Genomic DNA, 26,132 nt, shown 5'->3' with positions numbered 1-26,132 from the left:
TCACAGCTGCAACTGGTTTAAGGCAAAATGAAAATAAAAGCTTTTTGTCAAACAAAATATTCACTTTGACTCAAGAAGCAACATTTGGTTTTCATTATATTTACCTTTTTTAAGCCTGCTAGGAATAGTCCTAAAGAAATGCCAGCAATATATATTTATACTGTCCAACAAATACTACTGCTCTGTACCTTGCATTCCTTCCTCAAAAATACCCCAAATACCAAAAAGCAATGTCTTTAGTTGACTCAAAAATGTATTTTTGGCAAATTTTATTTTTTGTTTAATACCTAGCTTTAAAACAACAACTAGTTTGGACTGCTTTGAACTAAGTACTTTGAAGAAAAACAGGCAGAAACAGCTCTTAAAATGTTAATAGTCTGAGGCCAGTTTTACACAGTGGTTTTAGGATCAATCTAGATCAAAATCAAAGAACAAAAGAATTGTACAAAAGTTCCTAGTTTGAACCCATCTGTAGTTTAAACCAAGGATATTATGAATTTCCACAAATTTGATATGAAACAAAGGAAAAACTCACAAACTCTGGGCAGAACTCTGTATAAGAATAATTTTTATGTACTACTATAATGCGAAACTATTCTTTATTCACTTTAAGATGAAAAGGGAGTTTTTCCCTTGTCTTTTGAGATGAGGGCTTGGAAAATATATACTGAACAATCTGTGGACTGTGTAGGAGAAATTGTTTTGTTTGAGGTAATTGTTCTGCGTCGTTCTGCTAACCCCATATCACGTACACACCCAAGAGAAGAGGAAGCAGTGGTCTTTACATCAGCGAAACCACAAAGAGGTTTGGTTCTCTTACTTTCTTACCTCATGCATTTTGGAAAGGAGGAAGAAAAAGAAGCACACATATTCTTTTAGGTAGACCATTTTATGGTGGGTTTTTTTCAGATGCAAATGCTTAAACTTAGTCACAAATAACTACTTTGAAACCAAAACAAGGGGCTTGGTTTGCAAAAATGCAGAACACCTCTGAATTATTGTTAACTTCAAAGCAATCTATGAATGCTCAGCAGCTCTAAAAATTAGACCAATTATTTCAAGCTTCTGTGTATGAATAAAGCTGATCAAACATTTCATTTTTAGCAGAAAGTTTCTATATTAAACAGTTCAGTTCAGTTTAAATTGTGGGGTTTTTTCAAGGGCATATGCTAATTCCAATGGAAAATGAATGTGTTTCCCATGAGAAAATTAACAAATTCTTTTCATGTCAAAGGGACATTTCAGAACAAATATTTTAGTTATGTTTTGAATTATGTTATTTCATTTTGATGTTTCAGCTTTTTTAAATGGAGGCTGAAATGCCTCTTAAAAATGCATTCTTAAGGAAATGTAGCACATTTCCTAGATGAAACATTGGAATGTCATATAGAAGGAAACAAAAAGCAGGTCATTGCATGCTCCTTCAAGGCTTTCAGCAGAAAAATTGACACATTCCAAAATAAAAATACCAAATGGATGTTTTTCCTTTCAGGTTACTCCACAGAAAGATTCCATTTTTTTCAATTCACTGTGTCTATGAAATTAGGTACATGACTTTTGTGGAGTTACCATGAATGATACTACTTATACCAGGGGTTTTTTTTAATCTAGGCAGTATTAAAATGCACTTAATAATGCACATTTATACACGTTCCCAATTAGAAGCAGACAAAATTATTTCAACAGAATACAAAATAAAATGGACAGAAAACTTTCTCTAAGCATCAAAGGAGATATTTAAAGAGGTTTGCCTGAGCATGTGACCCCTTGATGTAATATAGTTTCATTTTATAAAAGCCACTGATCCTCTCTGAGTACAGGAAGGAAGAAGGGAAATAGCCGCATCGCATGAACTTGTGTATATGTGCAGTATGCTCCAGGGGTAAATCAACATGCTGCACTGAACGCATGCAGATATTACAGCTTACATGCAATGGCAGTCTTGTCCACCATAAACTTTTCTGAAGTGCAAAAACACTGTGATTGTTGAGCCTCAACAACAGCTGTAGCAGAAGCTGGGGAAGTAGCGGTGTTGAAAACAGTTGAAGGAGACTTGCAGCTGCTAAGATCAAGGTTTGGTAGGCTAGAACCAGGACGGGTGACTGTTCAACTTCATTTCCTTCTTCTGGTGAGAGGCTGACAGGGAGCGAATAAGTCTACATTCCCTCACCAGGAAAAACCCTTCTAATTTCCCCTCCCTCCACTGTCCACACACCAGATGTGTCCGGCCTGACCCCTCTGCTGGCCATGCTATGGTCCTAGGCTCTCTCTGTGTTCAGTGAGAAGAAAGAAGGATCTCCAAAGGGCAGTTCAAGTCTCTGATGGCCTGAAACATGTTCTCTCCTTCACCAAAGTGAACGTGTGAAGCAACTAGGTTTCTCTCTCCAAGCATTTCACAAGTGAAATGCTTTTGGAATGAAATGAATGAATCTGGGCCAAAAAAGGTGGCAGCTGAGAGGTGCCAGTAGACCAGTGGGATGTGGTGAAGCGTCTGACAGAGTAGGCAGGCAACATCCTGTAAACTCTATAACTGAATTTACATTCAATCCATTGCAAAAATAATAATGTCTGGCATTGTATTTCCTGTGTCTTTGGATAAATATGTACTTGAGTCTCAAGAGATCAAAAAGACATATTCCAAATACACAGTCTGTTGCATTAAATAAAGATATTTATCTTGTTTTGTTTTACTACCAATAGTATTGTACTTTATTTTTACATGTCAATTTACAGAGACAAGTCTATGCACCAGTTTCTCTCCATAAATATAGCGTCATTCCATTATACTACTTCCCCTTTACCTAACCTGATATCAGGAAGCTGCTGCATGTGGAGGCATTTTTCTCATCATGGAAAGCACAAGTTTCCCTTGTTAGCACACAAATGTTAAAATCTAGTCATAAGAGGTGAAGGAAAAGTATTACAAAGCTCTCATTTAATTTGTGCTGAAGTGAGCTGTAGGGGCCAGAGCACATATATTTAAATGAGAGCTAAACCATTTCCTACCTCTGTCAGATAAGAAATTATTCCCCTGGTGTAGTAAAAGAAACATTAGACTTAGTCATAGAATCATAGAATCATTTAGGTTGGAAAAGACCTTTAAGATCATAAAGTCCAACTGTTAACCTAGCACTGTCAAGTCCACCACTAAACCATGTCCCTAAGCACCACATCTACATGGCTTTTAAATACCTCCAGGGACGGTGACTCAATCGCTTCCCTGGGCAGCCTGTTCCAATGCTTGACAACCCTTTGGCTGAAGAATTTTTTTCCTAATATTCAATCTAAACCTCCCCTGGCACAACTTGAGGCCATTTCCTCTCGTCCTATCATTTGTTACTTGGGAGGAGAGACCAACACCCACCTGGCTACAACCTCCTTTCAGGTAGTTGTAGAGAGCGATAAGGTCTCCCCTCAGCCTCCGCTTCTCCAGGCTAAACAACCCCAGGTCCCTCAGCCGCTCCTCATCAGACTTGTGCTCCAGACCCTTCACCAGCTTCGTTGCCCTTCTCTGGACACGCTCCAGCACCTCCATGTCTCTCTTGCAGTGAGGGGCCCAACACTGAACACAGTATTCGAGGTGCGGCCTCACCAGTGCCGAGCACAGGGGGATGGTCACTTTGCTACTCCTGCTGGCCATGCTATTTCTGATACAAGCCAGGATACTACTGGTGTAGTCCTTAAGGACTATGTGATTTGATGAATGTTATGACTTTTGTCGGTTTCTTTGCTTACTAACTCCAGTTGAAAGCATTTGTTGAGATGCTTGGGTTGTCCATTGCGGGGCAGCCCAGGGGGGTGATGTGAGCTTTTTGGCTGCTGACCATTATTGTTTTCTAAAGGCTGCCAAGAGTCAGATGTAATTTACCTCAGGAGAACAGCCCTGTGCTAGACTGCCTTAGGACCAAGGAAGTGCAACTCATGAGACCAAGGACTGCCTTTCCCTACAGCACCTAGAGCTGTGTGAGTCTGGTGCATGCCATGGGCCTCTAGGTACTGTTACGGTACAATAATACAGCAAGGAGAAGAACAAATGCAATAATGAAGTAAAGATGTTGAATGGTAATAACATAGGTAATGATAAGGGTTATGGATAGTAAATACATGATAACTTACCATCATGAATAAACACTGGTTCACTCCATTCACTCCAAATCTTGTTTCTTATGCATATCTCTTTCTTTACCCTCACTTGTGCTGCACATTTGTTTGCTGGCTTGTGAAACGGGTGCTCATATTTCTCTGCAGTGACATCTACAATCTATCAAGGTATGTTTAGGGGGTTATTTTAGGTGATTTCACATTGCAGTTCAAACTGATATAAATCTAGGGATGTCAAGCACTATTACTTACATCTCAGACCTAGTAGGAAGAGATTTTCAGAGCCAGTGTTTATGTCCAGACACAATCTGACTCTTACCTGGCATGTGTTAAAACTCAGGACTGAAAATGAAGGAGAGCCTGGAACTGATAAGATGGAAGGAGGTATCAGCTATGGTAGGACAGTAAGAATTTGAAACACTGATTCCCCTTTCATTTCTTATCCCATCAAGTGTAGGACGAACATAGTAACTATGAAACTGCAAGTTTCAAGGTTGTGGTGTGGGCAGTGTGCTATACTTGGTTGTCTGGTAGAATAAAAGCTTGCATTTTTCAGCTGACTGGTGGTGAGGGATGCCCACTATTTTAGTGACTATCTTGAAACATCTTTAATTGGGCCTACAAAAGAAAGCACATCACTTCCAAAGATCAAGCCCTCACAAGGAGTGTCAGAGTTCAAAACAGCGGGATCTCTAAATCATTCATCACTTTTGAAAACTGAAGGCAACTGCTGTAAATAAACAAAGCTAAGAATTTAAGAAGGAACAAAAAAGAAACCAGGAGAGGAAACTCCTGCTTATAAAAATTAACAATAATGCTAGGAAGTTGCAAAGAAGTAGAAAGTATGCATCTCAGGCACACAGGGGTCCAGAATCTTTGCAGCTTTGGTGTTAGGAAAGCATGATGAGGTAGTATTATAAGGCCAACTTTAAGAAAAGGTGATCTCCTGCTCTCCTCATGCTGACTGGTGCAGTGTGGATTTGACCCTGTGTACAATGTCATTTCTCGCTCTTCCTTCACACTCTTTAAGATCTTTCCAGATCTGATGCTGTCATGGTTTAACCCCAGTTGGCAACTAAGCACCACACAGCCACTAGATCACCCTCCCCACTCCCAGTGGGATGGGGAAGAGAATCAGAAAAGCACGAGTGAGAAAACTTGTGGGCTGAGATAAGAACAGATTAATAATTGAAATAATAATAATAACACAATAATAATATGCAATGAAATAATAATATTTCATTTTCATACTTCATACATATTTCATAATATTTCAATATTTCATTAAAAATAATAATACATTGTAATGAAAAGGAAAATAACCAGAGAGAGAGGAATAAAACCCAGGGAAAAAAACAAAAAATACAAGTGATGCAACCACTCACCACCCACCAACCAATGCCCAGCTAGTCCCCGAGCAGCGATTGCTACCCCCCGTCCAACTCCCCCCAGTTTATATACTGAGCATGACTTCAATGGTATGGAATAGCCCTTTGGCCAGTTTGGATCAACTATCCTGGCTGTGCCCCCTCCCAGCTTCTTGTGCACCTGGCAGAGAATGGGGAGCTGAAAAGTCCTTGGCTAGTATGAGCACTACTTAGCGACAACTAAACCATCAGTGTGTTATCAACATTATTCTCATCCTAAATCCAAAACACAGCACTATTACCAGCTACTAGGAAGAAAATTAACTCTATCCCAGACAAAACCAGGACAAAAGTTCACAAAAGTTCACATGCTAAGTTTTTCAAAAGTAAGTAAAAATGTGGGAAAGTCCTTGGGCTTTCAAAAGCAAACTGCAAGTGACTGTGAGGGTTAAGTGCTAACCAAATGCGGTGCCTGAAAATTTCTTCCTAAGGAGACAATAATATTATGTCTGCATAGGAAATCACCAAAATGCAGGACTGAAAGGCTTCTTATAAAATTACGTAGGCCACTTTCTGGCAGTCATGATGTGCAGGAACTTTCAGTCACATCTACCCAGAGCATTTGTGGAGGATGTTTGTCTAATCCATTGTTGGTAACTCTATACAGAGCCATCCCCAAGCAGCCTCAGAAACCTGTTCCTGTGCTAGACTGTCCTTGGAATTAGGACACTTTTCCTAACTTTTAGTCTATGCTTTCTTTGCTTTGAATTTAGCCAGTCACTTTTTATCCTACTCACAAGTTGGCATGGGTAAGTATGATCCCTATGCTCTTTTATTTACCAGAAGATTGTTAACACAAGTTACACTCCTTTACTCTAGACCATGTCCCTCAGTCTTCCACTCCTAGAACACATTTTCAAAGCTTATGCTCATTTTGGTAACTCTCACTGATGTTCTCTGAACTTTTTTACAACATATTTATATTTTGTGGTGGTGCCCAAAGCACAGTTTGAAACTTCGGGTGAAACTCAGTAGCTAGAAGGGTGAATTAGTCACAGTCTACATCTTACATGTGACATGCTTGTCATATATACTTGAATAACATTTGACCTTTGTGTAATAACATGGAATGATTGAGTCAGTTTGTGGTTCAGTGTAATCCACAGACCTTTTTTCTTCTGCATTACTGCCTACACGTTAATTACTTATTTTGTGCTGGCACATTTGACCTGTACTTCCTAATCATAGGATTTTCTTTATTACTGAATTTTGGCTTGTTGATTTCAGACTTAGCCAACATTTCAAATTCTAATCTTGTTTCCCACAGTACATGCCAACTCTTCCTATTTTCCAGTCACCTGCAGACTCAACTCCCTATTTTCAATCTTTGTCATTCTGTATCACAGTATTATTATTTGTGCACATAAGTATTCAGCAAGTCATCTCTTCAGGTATTCAGGATAAATAAATATAGACTTGTATATTTTAATCATTATACTCTCACCCATTCTTCAACAAATATCTACAAGCCTGCTTAGGGACACCCTAATACCTCAACTCATTAAGTCTCTGTGACAGCAATTAAGACCTTGCTTTGACCAAGAAACAGAATCTCAGGCTTTCTCTATTCTTCTCCCTCCTGTGTCTCCTGTAATACTGCTAAAGTTTTCTTCCTTAACTTTGCGCACACACACACCTTTTATTGCTCCTTGGCTAGGTAACTACCATTTTAGTCATTACGAACTTTGACATTGATTCTCCTCAAATCTACCTTAAAGCCCCTTCATTTATCTCATGCCCTCATATGTCTTTTTTCTGTTATTACTGCAGCTGCCTCTCTCCTGTATTTCCAAACCATCCCATCATTGAAAAAAAAAAAAACCACCATGATTTTCCATTGCTGTGTGTGTTTATTCACTTCCATGCCCAAATGATTTTTCTTTGCTTTCCTCTCCTATGTTTATATCCTGCAGATGTGTACAAAGCAGAGGATCAGCTGTATAAGACAAGGAAAATAAAATAGATTTATTCCATTTAAATAAGGTTGCTGGACTATTTTATGTATTTGACATTTCCTTCCAGAGAGTGGAAGGTGTTAGGAAGCTGGAAACAGGGGCTGCAGCGGCCGCATGAACACTGTGGATTGCAGGATCCCCCTGCTCACCTTGAGCTCATCCCTGCCCCACAGTGGGAGGGGACCCCTTACTCCCAGCCCTCCCCGCTACACCTCCCTTGCTCCGAGTCTTGAACATTCCATCATGAACCTCCCTTGCTCCCTCTGCTCCTAGCCTTTGGTGATTAGGAGCTTTGTGAATGGACAGGAACAAGCCCCCGGATCTCTCTGGCAGGGGTTTTGAAGTATTAGACTTGGGAATGGTTACGGGGATGATAACTATTTGCAGAGGTGGCTAGAAGGAGGCTACCTGTCTTTCTTCTGGAAAAACCCAAAGAGGACTGGGAAGCTTTAGCATGTCCGCATACAGACCTGAGCTCGTTTTTTGCATGCTGCAATGAGGTAATGTGGGAAGAGCCAGCCGTGTTCTGGAAGCTGCCTAGCAGTACTAGCACTGCACCTGAATTAATAAACCCTGCTGTAATTTATGAAGATAACATTAGGTGATCAATAACGTGTCTACCTCATTGCACTTCTCCTTTCTACTGTGTCTAACAAAGAGTGGAGGCATATCAATTTAGTCATAAGTTCTTCCAGGCTTTGTCTCTTAAATGTTTGCAGCTAGCTTAGATAAGCCTTTTATTGTTAGAGTACTGTACGCTGACTGAAGGTGTGTGTTAGCTAAGTGTTAGGTTCTTAAAGGAAAACACAGCTTCAAAGACAGCTCGAATGAAAACACCAAAGTTTCAGAAAAATCACGTTCCAATATACGTCTAAATTTCATATCTATCATGTTCTGAATTAAGTGCTTGGCTTTCTACTCTTTAGGAGTTAAAACAAGAATCTGCATGAAAACTTTTCAGCTCTTATTTCCACGTAATTTAAAAATGCCACCTGGTAATGCTAGGTGGCATTTAGTCACCATATGGCATAACCTAAACTATAACACTGTTCTGTTTCTTACAGGTAAGACTAAGAGAAGCTGTTGATACACCATGAAAGATTTTAAAATATATATAATGTGTGCAAACAACAGGTGTGATTCTTTTAGTGATGTATGTAGAAATAACAATAATAACATGTAATTTTTTTTCTTAAAAAATGTTATCAAAGTAGCTGATAAACTTTTCTTTTATCAATACTCCTTTTTCTATAACAAAAAAGTCAATAATCTATGTGATGTTAATATACAATTCAAATTCAAGATGAAACAAAAAAACCAACCAGCCCACCTCAATGCAAGCACGACTCTGAAAGACTTCATGAAATGTGTTGATTTTCCATTTTTGACCAGAAATACAAGAAAAGTTGGGACAAGACCTTAGGATTTCTTTGAAGTTTGTTTGAGTTTTAATTCTGTTAAATTCAAGGGATGCCTAGTTTTTATGGAAGTTATGCCGTACAGATTAAGTGTATTACCAATACTGATTACCAAAAAACTGATTACCTTCTGATCTGTTATTTTCACTTGATACAAAAAACACTTGTTACTTGCAGAACCAATAGTAGGCGGGGGTTTCCAGTGAATTTTAATACTTCTGTTTTCAAGGGAAACTGAGACGTTGATTGGTGGGTTCAGTTTCTCTGAAAAAAGAGCACAGAGAGACCTTCTGTACCTCATGCTCTTTCTTACATTTATGCTGATGCAAAACAAATGCAGTGCGTTAGTCCCTAAAATACACAGCTGACTATTTTGGAGGTTATCACACCCAAAGAAGGCGTTCAGTGAGTGACGCATTTTCTTTAAAAGTGCTGCTCACTAAGTGGCATCCATTTCTGTCTCAAAATAAAGGGAGGAAGTTTTTTTTCGTATATCTTTCCAGGGAAGGTAGTGAGGGTGGACAGGAGGAGCGGGCCCTTTGAGTTCACCCTCCAGAGTCTGGGTGGGTGTCAAGGAGACCTCTGAGCTGCTACAGGCTTCCTGCCATGTCAGATTGTTTCCTCTGTGTCTTGTGGGATACCCCAAGTCTGCCCATGAGCCTGGTAGTATAACTTTGAAAAGAATGGAACTTGATCTCTCGCAGAGGCATTACTGACAAGGTACCAGCTCCTGGCAGGTCTTATACAATATATGAGGTTTTCTACACATGCATGAGAAATCTTTCTATCTCTTTTGTAAATGATCCGGTGAGCACTTGCTACAGAGGAAGCAAGATGTGCTTAGGAGATGTAAACAGACAAACAAAAAATATCCTTCCTGCCACTGTGCTCCAGTCACAAAGTGCAAGGAGTGTGATGGCAATGGTTTTTTTCAGGGAGGGATGGGCTACAGTGTTGGAAGCAAGGGACATTTGAGTTCCCAGGATTTTAGCCTTTGGTTTAGTTAAGCAAGTCTACAGTTATTTTCTAGCATGGTGAGTGTTAGAGCACTGGTCCTAGGTGTGTGCTGGAGTACTCAAGCAGCCTGAGCCCTCTCCAGCTGCTGTTGCATTGCTGTGAAGGGAGGAACTTCAGCTGGAGTTTTCCAAAAAAGCCCTCCCAGCAGAGGCAGAAGTGCATGGCAAGTTTCTGTGGACAAGGACAACGAGGTCTGGGGCTGCAATGTGGTGCTGGAGAGAAAAGACAGAAAGAGAGACAGAGAGGGTGAGTGGCAGCGTTACTAGTCCATGAAGCCATTGTGCTTGCTCTAGCAGCTGTGGCTGCATGACCCTGTGTCTCTCCATGGACATGTATGTCACACTGGGGTTTCCTTTTTGGCTTTTCTTTTTCCTTCGTCTCCTTGAGAAGTCTCCTCTCTTCGAGTAATGATCCCATAAAGTTAGCAAAAACATTTATCCCAAGGCTACCTTGGGCTTGTAAAATTGTTTGCTTCTGCCTGTCCCCGAAGCTGTTGGCAGTGACCAACACCTGCCTTTGAGGGTAGAGGCACACCATGAGCTGTGAAAGGTGAGGAGAGTAAGCAGCAGCTTTTTTTTTTGTTTAGTCTCTGTAGTAGGAAAGACCTATTTCTCTGAAATACTGTTCCCAGAGCATGTCACCCTTCTTTGAGTATACCAAGAGTAGGAAACAATTTTTTTTCACCTGTTTGTCACCTGTCAGCTGCAAATTTCTTCAGCTCCCACACACAGACAGCCAGGACTGAGTTATTTTTGGGCTGCCTGCAGCACAGGGCACGCATGAGTCCTGTTCTGTCAGACTGTATGTCATGTTATTAGAGGGGCTGGTAACTCGCAGCAGGACAGTGGACCTCCAGGACCTCCAGGACCTCCAGGGCTGTGCAAGGGAGAGGCTGGCTAAAGCCCAGCTGGAGGCTTTCCTGTTTAAGAAGGGGAGCCTGGATACAAACAAGCCTTTTTGATGTCTGTTAACCAGAAAGGTACAACCGCCTTCTCAGGAGGGAGAAGACAGCCCTGGTAACTTTGGAGCCTTGCAAGAGTAATTCCACTACTTATAATGTGAACAATGTCCCCCTGCAAGCTCACTTAGACTTTGCTGTGCCCTACCAAGGTTTGGCAATGGGTTTTAGAGGCAGGGCGAGCTAACAGGGTTTGTGCCTGGTGCTGAGACAGGAGGGGAAGCTGTTGGCTGAGCCAGCTGTGACTGGCATGCACGCTGCTGATGGCTAAAGATGGCTAAGACAGGAAGGGAAGAAGGGCAGGGAGGAAACGCTGGCAGTCTGGCCTCTGCAAAGAGGAGGTGGTGGCTGCTCTGAGCAGGAGGAAGGAGATCAAGTGGATGGAGAGAGCAGCAGGGAAGGGACAGCCTGCTCCCTCCTACTTAAGCCCTGCTGGCTCCTGCCGACCCCAGCCCTGTGCTCCCCAGGCAGGCCCTGGGTGGGAAGGTTGTCCCAGGAGTAGCAGAGGGGTGGGAGAAGGCACGAAACTGCCAAGGTGGGGCTGGGCAAGCCCTCAGGAGGCTGTCAGGCAAATTAGAGTAGTTCAGGCACCACCTCTGAACATTACGTGAAATCTTTTGTTGCTGTGTGAAGAATTTGATCCTAAGACTGGACGTACTACAGCAGCTCTCTGCTCTGGACTCTGCAGGTGGGATCAGACCCAGGCAGCCAGTCTGGAAGTGAGCATCTTCCCAGTCAGCTATGAAAACACCTAATACAGTCTCCCCGCAGATTAGTTCCCCCCCCCGCCCTTTATTTTTTGTCTTTTCAGGAAAATCTGTTTTTCTTGAAATTTTATTTTGCTAAAACAGAACATCTTGCTTATAGCTGGCTCTGATTGCAGTGTAAATCTTTGAGTAAAGCCAATAATTCTAACATATTAGAACAGAATAAATGAGATCTAACTCAGAATAAATGTTGATAGTTTTGAATTACTTTTTTGTATCCTTTGAGTTATGACTGATTCGTGTGTTATAGGTCTGGAATATGATCAACATGTTCATAATTTTAAAGATATTTGAATCTGCAATCTGTGCTAAAACTCAGGTAAATTTCTTACCCATGAGATTAATTCAGACTTCCCAGAGAAGTAAGGAAAAATAATTTTATATGATCATTCAAAACTGTCTATAATTAAAAATAACTGTCAGAGTATTTTAAACTGAAAAATCATGTAATAAATAAAGATAAATCTTACTAATGTTTGAGAACATTCATATTCTTAAATTCATTTATGAATGAGACTTGTGTCTATTTATGTTCCTGGGTTTTTATCACATTTTCTTCAGCACTATAAAAGAAAATGGATAGGAAAGAGAAAAACTGGAGAAAGAAGGGTATAATGTTTTTCAAATTGCATTTTGTCACACTATCCTATCAATTTTTTAAAAATGCCAGTTATAGATAAACAATTATATGTCATCAGAGAAAAAAATAACTTTGAGCAATAATCCATTTTGTTTAATCTTTGTGTAAAATTCCCAGAGAGATGAATGCATAAAAAGATAGAATTAATATTCTGACTTTGTCACACGTTCCTCTTTCCTTTCTTTGCTTTCCAGACCAATGAAATAACCAATAAATGAACTTTTCATAATAGGTAATAATAGACAATACTTACCTATTGTCTGGGGTGTAAAAGCTTTGTAATAAGACAGTCCTCTTGAATTATTTCTCAGATCTCTTACAGTTATGTTTAAATTGATTTTTCTTGATGGTTGGAAATGTATTTCTTTCATATGACATCCAATATTATTCTTCCTTGTATTTTTTATATATTGCTGGCATTCAAAATCTTTTCCTATGTGTCTGTGAGAAGGAAATATGAGTCTTATAAATCAAGGACTTAGGTACAAAAGCATGGTTTCATACTTATTTTGCACAAGACCCTTACCTGTATGAAAAAAAGATCTGGATATCTTCAGGAGCTTCTGCTTTAATATGCCAGGTGCAATTGAAAAAAGAAATGTTATATATGATGCATGAAAGATTCTGAATATATACTGCAACAAAGAAAGGGGAAAAAAGAGAGAGTGATGTTTATTTTACACGGATTTTCTGATAACAACGTGATGGTTGCCTTTACAAACTCATTATGTAACCTTATTTCTAGAAGCGTGAATAAGTGGTAGGTGAGAACAAATGCGTCTTTTGGCTTTTTGGACAAAGACAACTGAGAGGCACATCTGCTACTACCAGCAAAAGCCTTACAAACCCACTTAAAGAAAAGAATGTCTGGAGTAGTAGTTGAAAAGCTCTGCTTTTTTAAGATTTCCTGAAACCAGATGATAGAGAAGGCAATCTTCAAGAGACATGAGTTGCTAGGGAAAATGTAGAGAGTGGTTGGGTCATTTTGACATCTTGCTCAGCAGAGATGGAGTTTTCTGAATCTGAACATGTCTAATAAAGGAAATAATTCTGTAATATTCCAAGGTGTTATGTGTCATCTTCTTAACAAATCCTATACCAAAAAATTAGCATAAGAAGATAATAATGAGCTTTCAGAAATTATATGGCTCCAAGTAAGACAGAACATTATCATGAATGTTTGGATGTCTTAACATGTAGGAAATAGCTGACCTGGAGGTGCCTTGTAAGTAAATTCTGTCCAGCCACTCTCCTTAATTATGTCTTCTGTTTCTTTTGCAAAAAGTTGTGTTTTAACTTTAGCATTAAAACCAGAATGTAACTCAAGACGTATTATCTTTTTCTTATCCTGCAGTCTTTCCTAAGAGGAGGAAGAAGGAATTGCATGAAGGTAGATGGTACTAAGTATTGAAAGGGAAATTATGCAAATTCATCTACTGAATGAAGTAATACATGATTTCACTTTAAACTATGTGTAACCATTGAACGACTTACTTTCCTTTCATGAGTGGTATTGAAGAATTTATAACTCAAAATATACTTCACAGTGTACTTCTCAGTTTCTTCTTTTGTCAGGTTATTGTTCCAGGACAGAATAACTCTCGACTCCTGCTTGGTAATCTGCAGAACATTATGTAGCCCAAGAGCATCTGCAATTACAATGAAATTACATAGAGGAAGAGAGGCCCGCCACTGTGTGCACAAAGGATTTGGCTCTCAGCAAGGCTTCCATACCCAGTAGCTTCCCCAGGAGCTCTGTTCTTACATGGAGCAGGTGGTTGCTGAGCTCAGTTGAATATGACTGACTGTAGCAGTAAGATTCATGTTTACATAACTGCAGCTCCCAAAATGTTAGGTGATTCACTTTTACCTGTCTTGGACACCTCTCCTAGCACAGGTCTCTGTTTCTCTCTATGGGCTGTAGAAAGTGCCTTGACAACAAAAACTGTTACTTAATATTTTACTTACCCACTACAGATGGTTGTCCACTTGCCAGGCTAGTGGAAAATAGTGTCTTATGCTGGAAAAAACTTAATATCAGCATGACAGGAACGACTGTAACACGTGCCATAGCAAATGCTTTGGGACACAGGTCTGCAGAAACTGAGACTCTTTAGTTCCAAGTTTGGTTGAGAAAGCACTTAGAACATGATGTTTTCATTTTGCATCTGTGAAATAACATGAAAGAGTCACTTAACCACTTAAGTGATGTCTGAAGTATAAGAAGTAAATATGACATGACATATGTTTAATGAAACTTGTTGATCGGTGCCTTCTATGCTCAGGATGTTTGTATTTAAGCGCACCTTTAACTGGGTGCCGGAGCCAAAGAGGACAGGTGTGCCATACTGAGCTGGTTTTGAATGGCAGCACTGCTTATACTGCAAGGCAAGACCACAGAAATGACACTACTGATACTGAAAGCAAGACCACAGAAATGACACTACCGATACTGATAGCAGACAGTTTGGGTTGGAGCCACCTGACATAACTTTGGCTAGATACAAAACCAGCAGCTGTAACTGTATGAGTTATCTAGCCTCTACTGGCAGTAGAGCAACTGTCACTTCTAGGTTGTGATTTGTGTTCCCTGGTTTAGGTATCTGCTTTAGGAGGATATGAACTGTAACTATCTACAAATGGAGAGATGAATCTTGCCATTTGCAAAAGTGACTATCAGCAAGAATATATCAGGTGTTTTCTAAATTTGGGATACAGTGAGAAAATAGATTCTGCGCTGGTCAACGTTGGTTTTAGAAAGACATAACTGCTGTTTGATGGCTGAGTTTCGTTCAAAGGTTGTTTTAATGTAAAACAACCTCTGAGACCTTACTAGTTCTCCACAGAATTAATACACCTCTGTGTTAGGGGTCTTTCACTCACAAAGTAACTGATTTATCTTGACTCGATTGTTTTCAATACTAAATTCTCACACACACTCTATGTGTGTTATCCAGGGATCAGCAAAAGGACCCCTGGAGCCATATCAAAATGTTCACAATACATTGACTAACAAGAGGCATTGGTCATGTAGCGGAAAATGTGTGAATGTTCAGCACATCCAAAAAATCTGCGATGAGGTTACCTGGAAAAAAAAATATACACACACACTTTCATTTATAATGCTATTTTGGTATAATGCAGTGAACAAGAGATCATTTAATGAATGCTGTCATTGTTTATGAAGTGCTATGAAAGATCATAACAAAATGCTTTAAGGCAGAGATTCCCCCACCTGGTTCATTCTGGCACTGATCTCAGCTGCAGCAGCAGCAGCAGCTGTAGTATGTGTGTCACACATGTGCATGGCAAACAAAAAAGTGAGTAAATTCTGCTTGGTGTGCCCGGGAAAGAAGTCAATTCTAATTGCCTGGAGAGGGAAGGGGAGAGCTGTTCTTACCCTCACTTCTTGTTAATGATGCCCCTGGAGTGGTAGGGTGTGTGGCAAAAGTCAGGGAAAATATAAAATGAAAACAAGGAGGCTTTAAGGCTTTATAATTCAACATGCAGTGGCTGTAAAGGATTGAGATATGAGATAGAGCAATCAAAAATAGTCCTAGGAACATGTATGTACTTTATCTAAATTTTGAGAAAGGGAAAAAATGAGGATGGAAAACACTAAGCAAGTTAAAATATTTGTGGCTGTTAGTAACATGACTACTTTTGCAGAAAACACAAGTCAAAAGGGGACCTGAAATGGGAAAAGGAAGAAAATAAATCTTAAAGTATCAACAACTTTTGGTGCTAGAAACAAAAATAGAAATCATCTGTAGGGTAATATAAATGTATTCAGTTGGAGAAAGGAAACACAGAGGCAGAGAAGGAAGATTTTTAAAGTAAGTCTGAATAAACTTAGAAAAAAACAACCAACTTGAGTCAAAGAAAGGCATTTCAGGAGAGATCATTGCTGTTTCCTGGAGGTGACTTCTTCCTAGGAGTACCTTCCGTACAGCACTGAGAGGCACTTCTCCACTCAGTGTGCAATGAACTCCTGCACCTTGCTCCCATGGCACTGCGACGGCAGACAGTGTCAGCACGCTGAGAATAGGACTAGACAAATTCATGGAAAGCAGGTCTTTGAAAAGCTACTAAAAAGCGTTAGAGATGGATGTAGCCTCTAACAACCCTAATTCAGCAGCTGTAGATGCTGAGGGAATACTTGGAGCTAGGGTTGCAGGAGGTAGCCAAAGTTGTGGATTATATCTTAGTACCTCCTATTGCCACTGCTGCAGACAGAACAGCAGATGGAATGCTGGGCTGACCCCATGGGGTATTTCTTACGTTTATATGCAACAAATTGGTCCACAGAAAACAGCAAAGTGAAAACACTGCAACATAAGGACACCCAAGGTGATCAGGAGGGAATGAAAAGCTGTCCGTACGTAAAAGGCTTTTGATCCATGACTTGTCAAAGAATGCATATTTCCATTTATGTCAGCATAGCTGAGCAGAAAGACAGAACATTTCTTCTCAAAAGTACGCAGACAGGACTGTGTGTTTCTAATCCTGTGCTACAAAGAGCTTTATGTTAGTATCTGGTGCTGAAATTCAGTCTATGAGGTGCAAAATAAAATTCACTGCCTGACACTTTTTTTTAAAAAGGCCCTCTAAGTCCTTTTGTCTCTGGAGAAATGCCCACTAGCCAAATATACTTACAGACAGTCCAGTTAATCTAATGGGATATAAATTATCTCAATAATCTAAATAATAATAATTAAAAAAAACATAAAGAAAAAATGAGTTATTGCTTTCCAAAGAATGCACTATCAAAAAATGCTCTTTTTTTTTAGTAGGAAAGTATTCTTAATATTTAAAAACAGTACTACGCTTATATTTTACTTTTTGTTTTGGTATTTTGTTTATCCCCTTCCTTTCATTGCTGAGCTTCAACTATAGCTAATGCCTGTTGGTTGCTGCCCAGCAATGTCTGGTTTTACAACAGTGGGTTGGTTGCTGGAGTAACAGAAAGGGGAGGTAACATAAGGGGAGCTGCCAGCCCATACACCACAGCAGCTGTAGAGATTGTAAGGGCTTGTGCAAAACCCACCTGGTGGATCTGGGAAGTAGACAAGAAAAAAGAAAGTAGTGAAACCAGTCTTCACAAAACTCAGAGCAGTTACTTTGAGTGCGGGAAAACTGAACCATTTAATTTTAAAAATTCAGGAGACCTGAGAGTTTACTGACGTGTAGATCTGTTCACTGTCCATGTGTCTCAATAAAAGTAATCTTTGAAAAGTTTGTGGGGCTGTTTATTATATCTTTCTAAATACAAAAGTTAACGTTTCAAGAAACAGCATTTTTTAATATTTTCTTTGAAAAAAATAGTAAAATTGTCCAAAAAGACAATTTCAAGTGCACTTGAAAAATAGATTGTGCCTAATTTAAAGGGTAAATTCAATCATTAAGCAATGAAATCTTTTATTCGTGGCTCTAATGCACAGTCTTAGATAAGGGGAATCACTAGGACTGTTTGTCTGATTAAGACTACCTAAAACTTATGCTTCATTTAAGGCTGTCGATTCATATTTTTTGAAGTCCCCATATTTGATAGTAAACAATGTTGAAATTGATTAAGGAATAATGAAATAAACAATATAGGTCAAATACATTTTAAAGGTTTGGGTAGCTGAGGAGTCAAAACAGCAGTACCATTTACATTTTTTCAAAACTTACCTTCAATTTAATGCATGTTAAATCCTGGATATCTATGCATCGTTTGGGCTGAGAAGCAGGAGAGGTCAGCACTGGAGAATGTCTTGATTTAAGACTATAATGAGAAATTGATTCGAGAGACTTCCCTTTTTGCAAGACACCACCTCAGAAAAGCCTGTTTCTGCTGCCACTTCCCACTATGGGACCAAAGCACACCTCTGAATATGCAAACACTAACTGGAACCTTAGCCAAGTTTTTCAAAATAACTTGAAAGAGGCGCACCTCTGGATGATAACTCGTTGGTCAGAGCTGTTACTATTTTTTATCTCTTTTCATACAGAAGAGAAAAATTTCAGAACATTTTACATATTGTAATGAGCTCTTATCTTTTAAGAAAAAGACAGTTCATATGAGAAATTAAATCGTGTAGTGCAAGTGGTGGTTATGAAATTAAAATCTCAGAAAGATCATGCCCTACTTGCCATTGTTCTCCTGTTTTTTTCATGGTTAATAAGCATCTTCTACTGCACACCAAATTAAAAAAAAAAAAAAAAAACAAAACCAAAACAAAACACAAACTAGACAGATAACCAAAAGTCCCAGAACTAATGGGGGAAAAAGAACAAATCCATTTTGAACAGGTGTCACTGTCTGTTTTACTCTCCATCTCTGAAGCTTTGCCCAGCCTAGCCTCTGAAATTGTCCTACTTTTACCTTGTTTACTTTGTAAATGGGGTTATTTTGCAGTTATCACATATGCAATTCCAAGCCATACTGGCATGTTATGAGTGGCATTCTGGGTGGTTTGACTGCCTTGATAATAAGTGGGTTTGAAATAAACATCACTTTATTGATACAAGCTGATATTTTGCCTTCCGGCTTTCCATCTTAAGCTGAATTTGGAGGGGGAATAATGGATAAAATTGTTCAGTTTTTTTCTGGGAATGTGGTTTGGAACAGATATGCCTCTTCATTCACGTTAAAAAGCATATTCACTGAGAATCTGACCCCAGGTTTTGGTGCAAAAATGAGCATAAGGTGTCAGGAGTGCATTATTTACTGCCTTCTTAAAAATTCCCAAATTTGGGCAAGCTATTATCCTCTTAAAAGTCTCATTTCACAAGCATTGCTGCAAAGGGCTGAAGAGATCAAGGAATATATTTTCTTTCATTTACTAACTGGTATGTTCCCCTCCAGAGCATAGAAACTGGCTCTTCTGCTTTGCTTTTCTCCATCTTTAGCTGCTGGGCACACAGCAGAGAAATGCTGATGAGGAATAGATCCCACCTCCCCCAATCACTTTGATGGCTTGTTAGGTGAAGTGGTAGTGACCTAAAGATCTTCACTCTCATCCCAGGTGGAGGTTGTTACAGTAAGTATAGAAACATTTTTATTCTTTCAGTATGTATGTTAAAAATACATGTTAAAAAAACCCAACCAATGAAAAAAAAATGCAACCAAAGATATGTCATTCAAAAGCCCAATGGAATGTTTCAACCTCTTGCTGTTAAAGCCTTAAAACCTGCTGCTTTGCATCTTGGGTATACATGATGTGCCTCTTTCTTTTAATAATATATTTTTTGCTGTGATTACTGTGACTGCTTTATATCCAGATTTCCCTTATACATAGATTCAATAAGTTAATCTTGGTTTTAGATTAGAAAAGAATGTATTTAGGTCCATGTGTTATTTTATTGTTAGCACTAGATAATGCAATTATACAGCATAAGGCCAAACCAACAGCCTTTACTTCTGTTTTGAAGTTTATCAGACATGAGCTTAAGGTGGGTGTGTACAAAAACCCCATACTTTTCTAACAATGGACTAGATGAAGGGAGGTAAATGATTCTTGAGAACTTCAACTATATTTAGAAGTATGTTGTATTTAAGTGAGAAGAGTGTGACATAGAATCTCAAATCCGATGGTAAACGTAGCAAACCTGACCACAGGGCCAGTACTTCATTTTTAAGATGTATAAAACTTCTTTTCCCATTGTGTTTTATGCTATTAGCAAAACATGTAAGTTTTATCTGGTCTAAGTGTGGTTTGTACATTGAATTGATGGTAGCACATTAGTAATTGTAGCATGTTTGTTCCGGTATTCTTACATCAATAAAACACTGCCATTGCTGACTTCAGAGAAAAGCCATTCGTTACCTGGTGGTATGTTTTCTGGAGTTTTCTTATAATTTACAATAATTAAAGATGAAAAGGAAGAAAGCTACACCTCAGGGATTTTTTTTCTTTAAATTTTCACACAGTGTAAATTTATTCAGAAAAACAAGAATGGTAGGAATTCAACACTTTTTTCCATCCTTAGAATACTCTCACACTGAACTGAACAGTAGTTTCAGTTCATCGAAGTGCTGCGTTGGAACAACATATGGATTTGTGCTGATCAAAATGACGTGTCGTATAATTAAAAATATCCATAAAGCCAAGGCACTGTGCAGTACTTCACCCAGGGTTTAGTTGCCTGTGAAAAGAAATGACTGCTAACAATCCATAAAGCCAGTGCTCCAAGAAAAGCTCAGTACTTAACAGCCATTTCTTTCGTAGTCATCTGAACCCTGCGTCGAGCTAGTTCCAGGGAAGTCCCATGCGTGTGACTAGAGGACATAGGTTTTCCCTTCTCGCTTTCCCTCCAAGTCTAGTTTTGTTGTGTTAGCACAGCTGGTGTTTGTAATCGTGTGCTGGGTTCATTTGGGGTGCTCTTTAGTTCCACCTTTGTTTACATCAACAGAGGAAGAAGGGAAAATCTCATCTTTTGCTTTGCACTGATGTGAAAATGAAGTTTCAGAGATTTGGTCTGTTGAAAATGAAATGTTTCACTGCAAAGGGGTAGTGAGGCAGGTTTGAAGGATATCAGTAAGGTAAAGGGAGTGTCCTGAAAGTGATATGTGCATTTTAGCAGAAGGGAGTTTTGACATCATAGTTTTCTACTGCATTGACTAAATTACCACCATTTGGGTTTCTTAAAATCCTGTTTTGAAGCTGATCTCATGTTTCTGTTTCACATAATAGGGATGGCAGCTGCCACTGTGGCCTTCTACTCTGCATCTGCAGTCTCAAAATGTAATGTTTCTTTTGTTGTTCTTTTTTGTTGTGTTGTGTAATTTTTCTTTTGTTGTTCTTTCTGTTGTAATACTTTTCAAACTAGATAGATGCATTTGTACATGTATCAATACAAGGCTTGCCAGAGAAAGTAATTTTTTTGGAGAAGATGTCTCTTTACTTTCCAAAAATTATCAGCTACAGCAAATAGCCATCTGTTGACAGTGGAAGTAAACTTCAGATACAGCAACTCTGTTCTAGTTTCTCTGTTTTTCTACATCTGTAGAGGTTAATATCAATTACAGTCAAATCCTACATGTAGAGATTTATGAGACAGCAATGTGTAGGTGTGGGGTACACTGTAGGGTATGCTAACTTTGCATCAGGGGTGGGGATGAGCCCTATGGGAAGGAGTGCAATACTATATAGACATGCTTGTTCTCAGCTAATCAGGAGGAATCAGTGAAAGGTTTGAATTAAAAAGGTAGTGCTGATAGTATTGTGATTACAAATCCATTAGACTAAATCAGACCCATTTAACACCTACAGTAGGATATGCACTACTTTTAATGGGGGAGAGAAAGGAGAGGAAAAGATGGGAAAAAACAGAGCCCTAATCTTTTCTGAGTGAGGAACTGAGGCATGGAGAGATTATACAAGTTTTCCAAATCACACCAGAAATAGCTGAAATAGCTAGGAATTGTTACTATTCTGAAATTTCCATTTTAGACTTTGTGAACTACATAGAAAAATTCAGAACACTGATCAGGAGCTGATATCTCATTATGCATGCAAATTCCTCTGGGGTGATGGTGAGATCAGTGATAAATCATAGTAATTGTGATGACAAGCAGCATAAGAGACTAAGGCTTGAAATAACGATTTATCTTTTAGCGTGAAAACAACAGATATGCATCCGGAATATTTATAGGAAGAGAGGCTGCTGCCTTATGAAAGATAAGCTATATTTCATAACCATTACCCTTCTTTCAAGGAAACTGGTGAAACATAGCCTAACACAGAGAAAATTCCTAGACACTTAAAAGCATATACATTGGCATCTGATTGCTAATTTATGCAAACATTCCTGATCAGATATTCAAGAACCGACAACAGAATACTTAATATATATATTTTACCAGGTACAAATTTGTGGAATCAAATAAGAGACTAACAATGCATGTCATGTTAGGTTTTATTTATGCTTAGCTCTTAGAGTCAGTTTGAATCATTTGATGGCTGTTGTGCCTCAAACAGCAACTCTGCATGGTCACAGGTGTGTGATGTGCCCGTTTCTGTATTAGAACTACTAAGATCCGTGTATGTCATTCTATATCTCAAGGAGGCAGAGACCTCAATGCCTCCTTCTTTAATTCTGTTTATCACTCGGCATTCCCAGTTAACAGGATGAAACTGAGCTACTAACCCACTGCATCAGTCCAGAGTATCTACCTGCTAGACCCGTACTCCATTCCCACAGGACTTTAGCAGCTACCTGGAGTGCGTAGAGTATGGACAGAGAATGAATAGGGAACAGACCCTGCTGGGAGAAGGCAGGTGGGGAAGACCTTAAGATACATACTCAGTTTTTTTCTCAGTCAGAAGTCTGGGGATGGGATTAATCCTCAGTTTGGGTTTCTACAGTTTAGGACTAGGATTCAGACACCTGCAAACTGGCATCGACAAAGAGCTAGTTGTCAGGGTTTCCATTACAGCGAATGGACATCTAGCTAAAGTAATGAGTGAACTACAGAGAGAGAGAAGGCGTTGGGCAGGGAGGAAAAGACTCATCTCACCTTCAGGTAGACCCATACAGTAAATCTGATAAATCAAACTGTAAGCTGCATTGATTAGATCTCTGCTCCTTACAATTGAATTTCAGACCACTAAAATTGTTACAAATTCAATCCCTGCTCCCCCTGTTTGGATAAAACCTTTAAAAATGGGCAGATTGAAAAAAACAATGGACTCTGAATAAAAACCTTTTTTTTCTTTCCATTTCTTTAATGGAGTACTGTTAATTTCTCTCCATGCTTCCTCTATACAATTCATTTAAGAATATCCTTCAGAATGCTTCATTCTATTTTCCTTCCCAGTTGGTATGCAGAAAACATTTCAGGTGCTCAAAACCAATCCTTGTCCTTATAACATCTTTAAACTTCAAGTCTTAATTTTCATTCTTCCACCATTAAGAGCTAGGACTGGCTCTGGCAAAGCTTCTATTGATTCACAAATCATTATTAAAACACTGCTTCCTATCTAGATTACTGAAGATATTGTAAAGTGCTGCCTTCTGCATCCTTCATCTGATTCTTTCAACTCACAAACCAGTATTTGATAAGGAGTCTTCTAGTGCTAGCGTGGGGCACTCTTTGCCTAGCCAAGAAACACAACATATATGTGCAGATGTGCTGGTTTTGGCTAGGATAGAGTTAATTTGCTTTATAGTAGCTAGTATGGGGCTAAGTTTTGGATTTGTGCTGAAAACAGGGTTGATAACACACTGATGGTTTAGTTGTTGCTAAGTGGTGTTTACACTAGTCAAGGACTTTTCAGCTTCCCATGCTATGCCAGGTGCATGGGAAGTTGGGAGGGGGCACAGCCAAGATAGTTGATCTACACTGGCCAAAGGGCTATTCCACACCATATGACGTCATGCTCAGCATATAAATCTGGGGGAAGAAGAAGGAAGGAGGGGATGTTCAGAGTGATGGTGTTTGTCTTCCCAAATAACCAAATTACATGTGATGGAGCCCTGCTTTCCTGGAGATGGCTGAACACCTGCCTACCCATGGGAAGTAATGAATGAATTCCTGCTTTGCTTTGCTTTCATGTGCGGCTTTTGCTTTACCTATTAAACTGTCTTTATCTCAACCCATGAGTTTTCTTACTTTTACTCTTCTGATTCTCTCCCCCATCCCACTGCGGGGGGAGTGAGCGAGCGACTGTGTGGTGCTTAGTTGCTGGCCGGGGTTAAACCACGACAGCAGATGACATGCTCAGTGAAGACAAGTGTATCCATGTCCTTTACACAGCCAAATCTGGGGGGGGGGGGAATGTCTATCCACCTGCTATAGCCACCATTTTTGGAAGAACTTTCTCACCCTCGTGACACTCCTCCCCTACCAAACTCTAGTTGCCCAAGATCACAATGGTGAAGAGCAGCATTTGCCACTCAGTTGAAATAAAATTAACTCTTTGCCAAACAGTCTGATGATATAAAATTCACTAGAGACAGGCAGAGGGAAAACGTCTATCCATCTGCCAAGTGCAAGTAAATAAATTACTTGTTTGTGAAATCTTTTGCTAATCTCAGTTCCAAAACATGTCAACTTCTTTACAGTTGAACCGTCTAACAAAATCATTGTCTTTGGCCACTTCACTTAGAGAGATTTTCAAAACTTCATTCTGTATTAGAGAAATATATGTTTCTAGATGCTCTGCTCAGCACTCTTAAATATTGGTCAACAGTGATAATTGTGCTTGTTCAGAATTCTATCTCCTTATTACTAATCTGGAGCTCATCAACAAAAATTCTTCCATTGCATTCTTGTGGTCTCTCAGTCCCCTATCAGTGAGAATACACTGAGCAAGAAATCACACCAAAAGGAAGTGAGCTGTGTCCATTTGTCACGACACTTCTGAAGCATTTCCATAGCTCAGCTTGGAGCAACCACTACACGTGCTCTTTGAAGCAACTCTATTCTCACCCAAAAGACTGGCTTATCTACAGTTACTGTTATTTGTCATTGGTAAAAAAAATCAGGAAATATTTTTATAAAATCTTTAATTGTTAGACATTTAACAAATCTGATCTATTCTAAATTTTAGAAAGTTTTGCAAGAAGACCCTTCTGAAATCTACAACTTTGCCTGAAAATAATTTGGGAGTTTGGGGGTTTTTTTGCAGTTTCCCAGTGGAGGCGACTTGATTTTTCTAACTAAACAATACGTTTTTTGCTTGAGGATTACTGGATAGAAAACAAATGAGGTGGAGGAGAAGTTGGGCTAAAATCAGTCAGAGGAGGGCTGCTCTAGAACAGCCCTGACTTCCTTGACAGAGGAGGAGGTGAGAGTTTCTGCCTCTGGGAAGAATTTGAGAGAAGAGTATGAACCTTGCCTGAAGTTTAAAAAAGGAATGATGTTAGGACCTACCTTTGGCAGAGGTTCACAGCTGTTGCAGTCCATCCATGATTCACTCCTTCAGTCCCACAAGAAGGGCACACACTTTTCTGATGGAGAAGATGAGAGGATACAGTCCTCTACAGTGCTATTTCCAACTGCGAAGCTTAGGTAATTCCCCATTTAGCATGCTGGAGAGTCCCAAAGAGACATGCTGCTCATTCTGAGGTGTTTTCTCAAAGCTGTAGCTTCCACTATGGATCAACCTTGCCTAACATTTCCAAATCCTCTCCTGCACTAAGTTCAATGTTACTTGCCCATTTCCCACAGATCAGCTTACTCACCTCCCTGTGTGCAACCAGGTTGGCTGACTAGTAAATCAGTCAGATCCCTGTTCAGTCCGAGGCACTACTTCCTTTTCCAACCCTTACTAGTGCACTTAATCATGCAAGCAGTACCAGCTCTCTGGACGCAAGAGGACTCAAAGTTTGCCCAGCTGAGTCAGGGTTGTCATCACTCTGTTAAACTGCTTCCTGCGTTAGGCTGAGTCACATTAATTTAGCCACATCCATTTCGTTTTATCTGACAAGTGTATGTGGCTAAAGTTTTTCTTCCTTTTAAGCAGTTGTTCCTTAATTTAACAAAGATTTGTTTCTGAAGAATCACTGTAAGTGTTCCAATAGCTGGAAAACCTAAGAGGAAGATAGTGTAAACACTGTGCAAACATGATAGAGCTAGCTAATTTGTAGTAGGTAACCTCACCACTGAAACTACCAGTACCACTATCAGCGGAGGAGCCATTTGTGGCACTGTGCAAAGACCTATCTCTACATCAGGAGGATAAGATTCATCTGCCATTACTGTCCAATATCCTTAAGTTTGGGCTCATAACCTTAGGTTCCTCTTACAGAGAATAGGATTAGTGAACTTGTTATGACTTAGGTGCCTGTTACAGGTTTAATCTCATCCCACAAGGCAGAGCAAATGAGTTATCCCCTGGATAATTCAGAGTCTCGCCCT

General features: G+C 39.5%; 1 protein-coding gene across 1 annotated transcript in view; it reads right to left on the bottom strand.

Annotated features, from left to right (window-relative positions):
• LOC140647927 (interleukin-5 receptor subunit alpha-like) overlaps positions 1-25,206 on the bottom strand; it is a 29,909-nt gene extending 4,703 nt beyond the window's left edge. Inside the window, exons 1-8 of the mRNA XM_072853156.1 lie at positions 25,146-25,206; positions 14,252-14,451; positions 13,778-13,932; positions 13,496-13,643; positions 12,810-12,918; positions 12,537-12,724; positions 9,029-9,165; positions 4,117-4,261 (exon numbers count right to left, since the gene is read on the bottom strand). Coding sequence (XP_072709257.1) covers positions 4,117-4,261; positions 9,029-9,165; positions 12,537-12,724; positions 12,810-12,918; positions 13,496-13,643; positions 13,778-13,932; positions 14,252-14,354 — 985 coding nt within the window. The 5' untranslated portion in view covers positions 14,355-14,451; positions 25,146-25,206. The remainder of the gene's footprint in view (positions 1-4,116; positions 4,262-9,028; positions 9,166-12,536; positions 12,725-12,809; positions 12,919-13,495; positions 13,644-13,777; positions 13,933-14,251; positions 14,452-25,145) is intronic.
• Positions 25,207-26,132: the final 926 nt, after the last annotated feature.

This window comes from Ciconia boyciana, chromosome 1 (assembly GCF_034638445.1).
Source record: "Ciconia boyciana chromosome 1, ASM3463844v1, whole genome shotgun sequence".
Classification (NCBI taxonomy): domain Eukaryota; kingdom Metazoa; phylum Chordata; class Aves; order Ciconiiformes; family Ciconiidae; genus Ciconia; species Ciconia boyciana.
Note: the sequence above shows the minus strand (reverse complement) of the source record. Positions and strands in the feature narration are given on the sequence as shown.